The following is a 12,465-nucleotide window of genomic DNA, read 5'->3' as shown; positions in this document are numbered from 1 at the left end:
TTTTATGTCTATTTTCTGTTAGATGTTTAGCTGGGTGATAGCTAAGATACCTCTGAACTTTCCCAAATTCATGAATGACCTATTTAAAGATAGAGGGTGTATCACTGCATAGCTTTGCCATTAATAACCAGAGTTCACATTCAGGAGTCTGGTAAAGCTGGGTGATAACTGCCGTAATACCAGCCATATTTATCATCACCCAGGTATATAATGTATCATGTATAAGGAATAGCAAATCGCCAGGTTCAGATGGCATTCACCCCTGTGCTCTAAGGGTATTAAGGAGTTTTCCAGGACTTAGATATTGATGATCTATCCACAATATCAGATAGGTAGGGGTCAGACACCCGATACCCCTTCTGATCAGCTGTTTTGGGCAGCTGTCGGTGTGGGAAAGCTCCATCAACTGTGTCGTTTCCACTACCGGCATACTGCAGCTCACAGAATGTTTGACAGGTGACCTAATAACTATGTAAAAATATATAGGGATCTCTCCTGTGATCTTTTTATACCTAGGACTGCGACCATGACAGGGACATCCTGTACTTCTAGAGGAAAGAAGTTTTCTACACAGCATAGAAGAGGATTCTTTACTGTAAGAGCAGTGACACTATGGAACTCTCTGCCTGAGGAGGTGGTGATGGTGAATTCACTAAGATGGGCCTGGATGTATTTCTTGTGGATAACAATATTACAAGTTATAGTGGCCTCAGGATATAATATTTTCAGCTTACAATAATCTTGCCTGGGCCATTGTAAGTTAAAACTAGACTCAACATACAATGCCTGTATTGGTTTTCTACTAGCTCCGCTTTACAGTAAAGTGTGTTACTACAGGTCCTGTGCTGCCCTCTGTCTGTGCCAGGATGAGCTACTACTTTGGACAACAGGTGAGGGCGGCATCATTAGATTTTTCTGGTACTCTGTACTATAGAGGATCCTGAAGAAGCTCCAGTCCTCATCATAAATAGTGACTTTCAGTATCGATTCCTGACTGTTATCTCTAAGGACTTGGTTTATCTGTATTAGTTATCTGCTTATTTTAATTAAAGAAGATTTGTCAGCATGATCAACCCTATTAAACCAGGTATATTGCCTGGTAGGGTTGATCATGCTGAGTAAAAGGGGGGAAAACAATCCTTATCAGCTCCAACAATCCAGGGCTGAAATCCGCACTGATATAACCGACGTGTCACTGTGAGTTGAGACTCCGGATACTTTATTTGGAAATACACATGCAGATGAATTGGGCAACACATCATTTGATGAATTGTATGTTTGAAGCCTTGCGGTTTTATCATTTATGAGGATACCGCAATAGGAGTGATTCAATTGCTGCACAATCCATCATTGCCACTCCAGGCTTTCATTCGAGGTGATTAGCCCTCACCTAATTGGTGACGTATTGGTTTTCAGTTGGTTTATTGCTCTTTGAGACATGTATTTGAATCAAAGCTTTTTGTCAGTTTTTATGCTTTTGACAAAGGGCAAGTGTTGCCCTGAAACGTGTCAAAAAAGTTTTTTATCTGCGTGTGTATTTCCAAATAAAGTATCTGGTTTGAAGATCGGCAGTGCTGGATTTTTTCGTTCAATGTGCTGAGTAAAATCATAGCTTTCTTTTTTCTGCAGCACTGCAGCCGAGATATCTCAGTTTTTATATTTATGCAAATGGGTAATTTCAAGCACCAAAGTGATTTGGCGCTTGCGCAGTGAAGCAGAAGCTGCTTGCCAAGTTGATCTGCTCCACTGTGCAAGCGTCCAGTCACTGAGCTGACACGGGGCAGACGCGAGCACACAGAATTGTGTAATCGGCAGTCATTTACATGTAGGCCGGTACAGGGGGAAAATGAATTTATTCAGATAATCCACATGTACATGTTTTGTGGACCGGAAGCTTCATATGACCACATTATTCATTGGCTCCACTGCTGTACATGGAAACCTGTCAATCAAAGGGGAGGGGGGGCGTGCACAGAGCACAGGGATGTTGTGTGAGCGGTGCACCAAGGGCTCAGGCCAGCCCCTTGGTGCTCAAAACTTCTAATTTGCATAACTATTTAAAAACAAAGATATCTATGCTGTAGAGAAAAGAAAACTATAATGTAACTCAACATGATCAAGCCTACAAGGCAATATGCCTGGTTCAATCGGGTTGATCATGCTGACAGATACTCTTTAAATATTCATTATCGAGGATTCAGTATATAGGGGAATTGCAATGGGAAGAAAGGAGGATAGAGTAGGACTATATGCTGACGACTTTTATTCTTGGATGAAGTAGAGATTAGAACAATAGAACTAATAGAGCATTTCGGTAGTTTCTCAGGTCTACTAAATCCGCACTCATGCCTCTTTGGACACATGACTGGCCATCGACATACCTTAAAGGGGTTCTGCACTTTGTTTAAACTGATGATCTATCCTCTGGATAGATCTTCAGCTTCTGATCGGCGGGGGTCCGACACCCGGGACCCCCGCCGATCAGCTGTTTGAGAAGGAAGCAGCGCTCCAGCAGCGCCGCGGCCTTCTCACTGTTTACCGCTGGCCGAGTGACGTCACGACTTGCATCAACTAGCTTGGGCGGGGCTAAGCTCCATTCAAGGGAACAGAGCTTAGCCCCGCCCAGGCCAGTGATACAAGTCGTGACATCACTGGGCCAGCGGTAAACAGTGAGAAAGCCGTGGCGCTACTGGAGCGCCGCTGCCTTCTAAAACAGCTGATCGGTGGGGGTCCCGGGTGTCGGACCCCCCGCCGATCAGATGCTGATGATCTATCCAGAGGATAGATCATCAGTTTAAACAAAGTGCAGAACCCCTTTAATCTTCCTGTAGTAGAAAACATCAAATATCTGGGAGTAGTTATTACCAGAGACCCACTTTTTTCATTTACTAAAAATATTGCACCTCTAGAGACATTATTTATTGATAAATTTAATACGTGGAAATCCTTTCCACTGTCAGTTATGGGCCGATAGAATCTTATTAAAATGATCTTACACCCAAAGGGCTTATACCGACTGGAACATGCTAGCACACCCATACCACGTGGTTTCTTTGACCGCCTACATGCAATGATGGCATCTTTTGTGTGGGGAACGGCAAGAAGAAAACTGGCATTACGCACGTTACAGAGAACAAAACAGCAGGGTGGAGCTGCTTTACCTGACTTTTTTTTGTACTTTTTGGCCGGTCAGTTGAGATACTTGGCGACCTGGGTGTCTCAATCGACATTGCCAAATGCGGAATTCTATTTACAAGATTACTTGCATTTAAATACCCTGTGGCCAGTGTTGGAAATATACATTTTTTCCCCCAGACGTGCCCTACATTTACATAAGCTGGCGCACCAAGTGTGGAAGGCGGCAAAACTCCAAACTTATGAAGACTTTTCGGATGTTATACTATTGTGGGATAACCCTACGTTTCCACATCTGATTGAGCACGACGGGGCAGCTATATGGAGGGAACATGGAGTGTTAGTCTTGATTTGTATGAGGCTGGTGTTTTATGCTCCTTTACTCAATTCCAAGAGAAATTCGGAGTCCCACGAACCCTTTTCTTTAGATCTCTGCATATGAGACATGCCCTTCGTGCGCAGTTTTGAAACACTAGAAGAGCTATCTCGTCATATCCTTTGATAGGGATTTTGAATACACAAGGCCCTAAGGGAACAATTTCAGTCCTGTACATGCACCTTCTAAGTACTCGAATGTCTATAACTCCATTGGCTATTGAAAGTAAATGGAAGAGCTCTATACTACACCTAACAACAGAGGAGTGGACTGAAGCATTCGAGACCCCCATGAGAGTGTCTCCCTCAATAAACAATAGGTTAATACAGCTATATATATTGCATAGAAGCTATCTCACGCCTACTAGACTATTTAAAATGGAAGAAGCCAGGTCACTGGCGAAACGGCGTTGAGTACACCATCCAGGGTACGCTTATTCTTTTCTAATCACCAAGTTTTTGCCCTCATATTTGCCTCTACTGCAGTATTGCCCGGGGCTTATTGTTCAGAGGTGTCTTGGTGTTCTTTCATCTTTTACTCTTCTCCCTGTTTTTGGTGTGCTGACCTCTCGGCCCCCTCTTGGGTCCTATTTCTCATTTATTATACATTGTCAATAAATTTTTTTTGATTTTCACTTTGTGAAGATTGTGGTTCAATTTTTGGGTGAAATTGGTCGCTCTACGTTTTGTGAGTCAATTTTTTCGTGATTTATTTCTGTCCGGTAATAATTGGGCGACTATTTAAAATGGGTAGAATTACATATAGCGGATGTCGTAGATGTTCACAAGCTAATGCTGATTTCTGCCATATGATGTGGGAGTGTTGCTACCTGCAAGGTTTTTGGAGGGAGGTTACGGCGATTCTCTCAACCATGGTGGTACTGTAGCTCCCATGCCACTGTGTTCCAAGATCTGTATTTTGGGTATCATAGATGAGGAGATGTGGACACACCACAATAGAATATTCTTGGGAGAAACTTTGTTTCTTGCCAGAAAGGGAATAGCAATCAGATGGATAGCGGACAGACCACCTACCATAGGACAATGGAAGCTATTAGTAAATCAAACGGTTACTATGGAAAATATAGTTTTTAAAAACAGGGGTTGCCCACAAAAATTTCAGAAGGTGCGGGGAGAATGGTGCTCATCTTCATTGACGTTATCTACTAGCCATGTGTATACTGAAGGGACGACAATGTAATTTGGCATTGTGAATATATAAAGGAAATCTTGTAACTGCAAGTACTGCCTCTGCTACTGAATGTACATAGCAATAGTTAACGGATGTAATTGAGGACATTAAACTGAACAGTTGTATATCTGCTTTGATATGTAACAAGCTATCTATTACTAATATGACAGTGAATGTTTGTATAGGTGCCATACCTGAATTGTTAAACTTTAAAAAAAAAAACGAGTTAAAAAAAATAAAAATAAATATTCATTAACGCTTATCTTGGGATGACATTTTGGAGATTTGGAACCAATTACTAGTTCTTATCCACAGAGTTATGGATGCAAGTTGTAATGGTTTCAACATACGATGGTCGTCGCGGAACCAATGAATATTGTAACTTAAGGCACCAATGTACAGTTAATAGATTTCTAGAGAAGGGTCCTAGATCCAGGGATTTATTCAAACTGCCTGATTTGGAGTCAGGAAGAAATTTTTTCCCTAAGATGAGGAATATTGGCCTGTGCTTCATGTGGGTTTTTGCTGTCCTCTGTCTTAACACTGCAGAATAATAGGCTGAATAGATAGACTTAGGCCTAGTTCACACAAACGTTTTTTTTGCTAGTGTACGGGCCTTTTTTTTGTGTTCCGTATACGGTCCGTATACGGAACCATTCATTCCAATGGTTCCGCATTAAAAACGTAATGTGCTCTGTAAGCATTCCGTTTCCGTATTTCCGTTTTTCCGTTCAAAGATAGAACATGTCCTATAGACCTCCTGCACACGACCGTTTTTTCCCCCCGTTTACTGGCCGTTTTTTGCGTTACGTATACGGTCCGTATACGGAACCATTCATTTCAATGGTTCTGCAAAACTGAATGTACTCCGTATGCATTCCGTTTCCGTATTTCCGTTTTTCCGTTCCGTTTAAAGATAGAACATGTCCTATTATTGCCCGCAAATCACGTTCCGTACAGAAATGCATCCGTATGTCTTTCGTTTCCGTTCCGTTTTTTGCGGAACTATCTATTGAAAATGTTATGCCCAGCCCAGTTTTATCTATGTAATTACTGTATACTGTATATGCCATACGGAAAAACGGAACAGAAACGGAAACACAACAGAAACAAAAAATGGAACAACGGATCTGTGAAAAACGGACCGCAAAACACTGAAAAAGCCATACGGTCGTGTGCAGGAGGCCTTTTATAGTTTTTTGCGGTCCGTTTTTCACGGATCCGTTGTTCCGTTTTTAAGTTCCGTTGTGTTTCCGTTTTTACGTTCCATTTTTCCCTATGCCATGTACAGTATACAGTAATTACATAGAAAAAATTACATTCTGTTTTTTTGCGGAACCATTGAAATGAATGGTTTCGTATACGGACCGTATACGGAACGCAAAAAACAGCCAGTAAACGGGGGGGGGGGGGGAACGGTTGTGTGCAGGAGGCCAAAGCCATACGTTCGTGTGAACTAGGTCTTAGGGTCCATTCACAAGTCCGCAAATGGGTCCGCAATATCGGGAACGGGTGCGGACCCATTCATTCTCAATGAGGCAGAATGGGATGCGGCTCCGCAAAAAATAGAACATGTCATATTTTTGGTCCGCAATTGCGGACAAGAATAGGCAGTTCTATGGGGGGGTGCCGGCCGTGTGTATTGCGGATCCGCAATACACCAAGACGTGTTAATGGACCTTTACGATATGTTTTTTCAGTCTTAGAAACTATGTTACGGTGGATAAAAAATGGAGGACTCCAGTACCCAAAATAAGGCACTAAAATCTGAGACTGTAGAGCTTGCTGTTTGCAAGAAATAATTTAGATTTTGGATGGACTGCGTCATAGGAGCTGAGGCATGACAACAGCTGAGGAGACATAGGTTGAAGATAACTGCACTAGGTTTCTTCAGCTTGATGGCTTATATGAACCTGTAGATCCTCCTAATCTTTTAGAAGATCCCCATGTAGAAATCCTGGAATATTGATTGGATATTGGATATTGGTCTTGACCGTGAATCACTAGGTGAAAAATTATTTTTTGAACATCAGAAATTAATTTATTTGTTCACAAATTTAAGACCAAGCAGTTCAATAAAAGGGTAAAGGAGGGGTAGGTGAATAGAAGGTGGTGGAAAGTTTAGCTGCTACATCAAAGACAGGATCCAAACAACTCAATTTATCCATCTGAAACAAACGTAGCGTCACCAATATGGGCTTGGTAAAGACAGGTAAGGGAGTGGCTTCACTGATTTGGGTGTGGCTATTCTTATTTTTGAAGAAATGTTTGAAAAAAGGTAAAGAGAGAGATGCAAACAGGATCTTGAAGGAAACTGTCCTCTCAACATCCTAGCCTTGCACAGTCAGGAGGTCTATGACAAACAAGTACCATGAAAGTCCTGGTTCTAAAGAGAAAGAGTGCTGGGAATTGTTCATAGAGCTCCAGCTCCACCTGTTTGCTGGAAAGGAAGGTATTCGTGCACGCATCTTGCCTGATTCAAGGCCGATGAAGCAACCAAATAGATGATCCAGCAATGAAATAAAAACCAGATATACCTTTATTGAAGAGCGATGAGAGCACAAACAATACACATAATGGGAGACAACACCTGGGTAAATTGACTACGGTTATGTGTTATGACCAACAACATGTAGACTGTCCGAAACAAGTCAAAGTTGGACAAGGTTGCCGTCTCCCCAAATGTATATTGCTGTGCTGGATCTTCTCCTTGGTTGCGGGGAACTGTGTCATGTCAATCTGCTCGGCTCGGCTGAAAGGACTGACAGAGGGGAGGAGTATATGAGGCAAGTCATTGTCCAGCCCAATTGAGGACTTTAAAGGGATTCTGTCATGACATTTTAGGCCTATAACCTAAACATATGGCCAGGTCCGTCCAAATAGCATGAATCCAAAACTGTACTTATTAAATGTGCCTGTGGCTCTATTAGCACATAAAACAGTTTTTTATAACCTGTCATTCGCCTACCTAAGGTGCACAAGGGGACGTCGCTTCATACAGGGTGCCCGGCTGCAGCCATCTCCGTCTGGTGCCCAGTGCCGCCTTCCCAGTCGAAATCGCCGCCCTCCCTGTCTATAGTGCCGCCTTCCTCACCTCAGCCCAGCCTCCGCAATCGTCCGATCCCTCAGGTTATGCCTAGTGCGCACGTGCGGGATCTGGCTGAGGGACCGGACAATTGCGGAGGCGGGGCTGAGGTGAGGAAGGCGGCGAATTTCAACTGGGAAGGCGGCGCTGGGCACCAGACGGAGATGGCTGCAGCCGGGCACCCTGTATGAAGCGACCTCCCCTTGGGCACCTTAGGTAGGTGAATGAGAGGTTATAAAAACCTGTTTTATGTGCTAATAGAGCCACAGGCAGATTTAATAAGTACAGTTTCGGATTCATGCTATTTGGACGGACCTGGCCATATGTTTAGGTTATAGGCCTGAGGCTGGGTTCACACTTGAGCGTTTTACAGCGCGTTCAAACGCGCTGTAAAACGCTCAACACATGAAAACCAATGCTTCCCTATGGCCCTGGTTCTCACTTGAGCGTTTTACAGCGCGCTTGAACGCGCTGAAAAACGCCCTACGCTCAAACAAGTTCTTGAGCTTCTTTGGGGCGTTTTGACGCGCGTTTGTGGCCATAGGACACTGCAGTCAATCACACAAACGCGCGTCAAACGCGCGTTTACTATTGCAAAAAACGCAAATAAAAACGCGCGTTAAACGCGCATATCAAATACGCTCAGGTCTGAACCCAGCCTAAAATGTCATGACAGAATCCCTTTAAAAGCCCTATTAGAGTGCACCATTTTTGGGAGCAAGCTCGTTCCTGATAATTGGCCCATGTAATTGTGCAGTCGATCAGACGATAAACAAGCACTCCTTTGTCGGCTCATATTTCATCAGGATGAAGGATGCCGATTGTCAACAGCACATCTCCTTGTGTAATCAGGAATGAACTGCCGATAATCAACCAAACTAAATTTAGGAGAAACGACTGTAGTAGCAATCCTTCCTCCCACATTTAGTGTGTATCGTGCAAACCCCTTTCTTGGAAATTTGTGTGTGTGTGAGGGGGGGGGGGGAAGTCGTGCAGTAAAATGCCAATCGCGCACGTTTTTTTTTAGCAAATGGGATTTAAAAGTCACAAATTCGGGGTTTATGACTTTTGAACGAGTTTCCTCCATACGGGTGATAATAAATCCCCCCCTTCAGCTTAGTGTTTTATAGACATCTGTGCAATGTAACAGGATGTATTGTATAGGGATCTGGCCTCGTGTTCTCCTGCACCCCAAACTGGTGCTTTATGACCACTTACTCACCTTAAAGGGACCTTCACTGATAATAGTTCAGTTTCATACAAATGACATCCACTTGCTGCACTCTGTATGATCAGTTTTTTTGTTTTGTTGTCCCTTCTGTTAGTTTTGCAGCTTGTGATGAAGCAGTCCACAACTCCACACACTACTACACAGACACATTTTCTTGTGTAACATTTTAATGTAAAGCGCTATGTACATCTGTGCACAGTACAAGAACATACTATACATTCAGCATAATTGAGTGAGCTGTTGTATGCTAGAGAATAAATAACTTCACTGATCGCGTGCAGTATTTCCTGACGGCCTACAAATGGCGCTGTGTGTTAAAGAGCTACCGATTCCACTAGTATCAAGACCGGTCTGTGGGATATTTGGAATAAAGTTGAATCAGACATAATGAAGAGGGTTTTTTTGTTTGTTTTTTTTGTTTAGATTTTTGAGCCTTTACTATTTCACCACCTCCTCTCCACCTTCTACAGACACTAATGCTTCTTAAAGGTTGGACAACTCTCCGGAAAAGGTGCTGGGATCTTCTTCTGACCTTGTAGTGACCTTGAACTGACGCCGAAGAAATCCCCCATATCTTTTCTGATTGTCCCACTTCAATTTGGGCCGAATCCTGCGCATAAATCCGCCGTAGCGCTTCTGAAGATCTGCCACTCCGTGTTCTGTCTCCACCCCCTGTTCTGTCTCCAGCTCTTCCACCCCCTGCTCTGACCCCAGCTCTGGGTCCAGTATCATCCTCCTGTCTAACTGCACACCCTGTAAATCCTCCAGGCTCCTCTTGGGGTATTTGCGCAGAAACCCTCCATAGCGCTTCTCATCTCTTGCCTGGGTCTGTTCCTCCAATTTGTCATTGACCTCTGTTTCTTGCTCAGAGTCAGGTATCTCCAGGAGGTCCTTCTTCCAATACTTGTGCAGGACATCACCACTGTAGGGCTTACTGGCTTCTCCCTTGTAGATGCCACTCTCTCGCTTGGGGGAGTTAAAGAAGAATTTGTTCTTATCCAGTTTTTTCATAAATCCTCCATAACGCTTGACTGGCACCTCTTGGAGGTCTGAGGCTGTGGGCACCCTCTCTTGCTCCCTTTTGGTAATTTCAAACACAGCACTGACAGGGGACAGGATGTTCTCACATCTCTGCCATTCTGTCACAGTGGTCAAGGATCCCTCACATTGCAAGGAACAAACCTGTGGAATGAGAAATCAAGATGTCAGTCAAATATGCAGTCTAGAAGTGTCGACTCTAGGCTAAGGGATTGGAAGGATCATGCAGGCAGAGGACCCAGAAGTGTAGACAGAATGGAGCCCAATTTTTGTGCTTGCTCCACATCTATAGAAAACGTACCAGAGGACTGAAGTCGGTGTTGGTGCCTTGGATCTGTAGGGCACAGGAGAAGCACCAGGACACACAGTCTGCACAAGTTGCATGTGGAGCAGAGACACTCAGTAGCATTATCAAAACCAGCAAACCCATTTCCATGATTTTCTGCATGGACACAAAAGAAAAAAAAACACATTACTGATGGCAATCTTACAGATGGTACGGTCATACATCACAGTTATTTCATGGTTTTTGCCTCAGAACATAAACCGTAAGACAATGGATTCTATGATCAGATGCAGTACATAATAGTAGCCAGCAGATGGCAGTGCATTTAGCCTGTGGAAAACAGACTCTGGGAAACTTGTGTTAAAGGGGTTCTGCACTTTGTTTAAACTGATAATCTATCCTCTGGATAGATCATCAGCATCTGATCGGCGGATGTCCGACACCTGGGACCCCCGTCGATCAGCTGTTTGAGAAGGCAGCGGCGCTCCAGCAGCGCCGCGGCCTCACTGTTTACCGCCAGCCCAGTGACGTCACGACTAGTATCAACTTGCTTGGGCGGGGCTAAGCTCCATTGAAGGGAACAGAGCTTAGCCCCGCCCAGGCAAGTTGATACTAGTCGTGACGTCACTAGGCCGGCGGTAAACAGTGAGAAGGCCGCTGCGCTGCTGGAGCGCCGCTGCCTTCTCAAACAGCTTATCGGTGGGGGTCCCGGGTATCGGACCCCAGCCGATCAGATGCTGATGATCTATCCAGAGGATAGATCATCAGTTTAAACAAAGTGCAGAACCCCTTTAAGCCTTATTCACACAACCATGTCCGATTTTTAGTCTGCAAAGAAGCAGATATGCGGAAAACAGCACACGCATAGCGTCTGCTTTATTCTTACTGCCATAGACTTGAATAGGTGAGTCTTATCAGGAAAAACGGACTGAATAGGACATGCACTGAGTTGCACAGAGCACAATCTGCTGCCCAGAAATGATAATTTAGGTGCCCGCATGAGCGATTGTTTCACCCTATGAATGAGCGTTTCACTTGTTCATCGAGTGATCTGCGACACCTTTAGACGGGTAGATTATTGGGAACGAGCATTCGTAGAAACCTTTGTCCCCAATATTCTGCCTGACAATCTTTAGGGCAATTTACATAATCTTGTAAGCAGGGGCAGACTTGCCATAGACCCTACAGTGGGCTGATGCCCAAAGGGCCACCTAAACCCAAAAGCCAGGTACAAAAAGTTCAGATGCTCTCAGCATTAATTAATTTAGGCAGTAATTTGTGCTGAACTGTTTTATCTGGGGCAGGGGAGCACCACCAATGAGGCGAGGTGAGGCAATGCCTCAGGCAGCAGCAGGTAGGGGCAAGAGGGGGGTTATCTGTTTCTGCAGTATAGTATTGGGAAGCACAGTGGTTACAGTATGTGGCCCTGTATAACCCTGTATGTTTTGTAGCTCTGTATGTAATGTTTTCCAAGTATGTCTTTAACAGTAGGGCTGGAGGGAAGGGGTTAGGTAATTGGCTTTGGGGGGTTGGGGCGTCATTTCAGTTTTTGAACTGAAAACAAATCATTGTGTGCATTATCCCAATATTGTGACATTCTGAAAACAATGATGGTTATGATGGAACGGGGTACATATTTTGCTCTGGGGCCCGTGGTTACATGTTATGCCCCTTTGTACTGCTGGCATGACACTGGGAGCACAGTGGTTAACTTTGGCGACACCATGGCTTAGGCCTGGTTCACACCTGAGCGTTTTACAGAGCGTTCCTGCTCAACAGGCAAAAACCCATGTTTCCCTACGGGCATGGTTCTCACCTGTGCGTTTTACAGCGCGTGTGAACGCGCTGTAAAACGCCCTACGCCCAAAGAAGTACAGGAGCTTCTATGGGGCGTATTATCGCGCGTTCTGTACATAAACACCTCTGTTTTCATTGGACGCCTCTGTGGTCAATCGCAAGAACGCGCGTACGACGCACGTTTCCTATTTCCAAAAACGCGCCCCGAAAACGTCCGACAAAAAACGCGCGTATCAAATACGCTCAAGTGTGAACCAGGTCTTACTCTAGGATACTGTTGTTGGCACTGGGGTCACAGTGGCATACTCTGAGATACAGTGGTTGAA

At 44.3% G+C, this 12,465-nt stretch overlaps 1 protein-coding gene across 1 annotated transcript; it reads right to left on the bottom strand.

Moving 5' to 3' along the window:
* Positions 1-9,501: 9,501 nt before the first annotated feature.
* PDYN (prodynorphin) lies at positions 9,502-10,504 on the bottom strand. The gene is made up of 2 exons (XM_040438346.1): positions 10,358-10,504; positions 9,502-10,200 (listed from the first exon to the last, which is right to left on the bottom strand). The coding sequence occupies exons 1-2, from the start codon at positions 10,502-10,504 to the stop codon at positions 9,502-9,504; spliced, it is 846 nt and encodes a 281-aa protein (XP_040294280.1).
* Positions 10,505-12,465: the final 1,961 nt, after the last annotated feature.

Source organism: Bufo bufo, chromosome 6 (assembly GCF_905171765.1).
Source record: "Bufo bufo chromosome 6, aBufBuf1.1, whole genome shotgun sequence".
NCBI classification, from domain to species: domain Eukaryota; kingdom Metazoa; phylum Chordata; class Amphibia; order Anura; family Bufonidae; genus Bufo; species Bufo bufo.
Note: the sequence above shows the minus strand (reverse complement) of the source record. Positions and strands in the feature narration are given on the sequence as shown.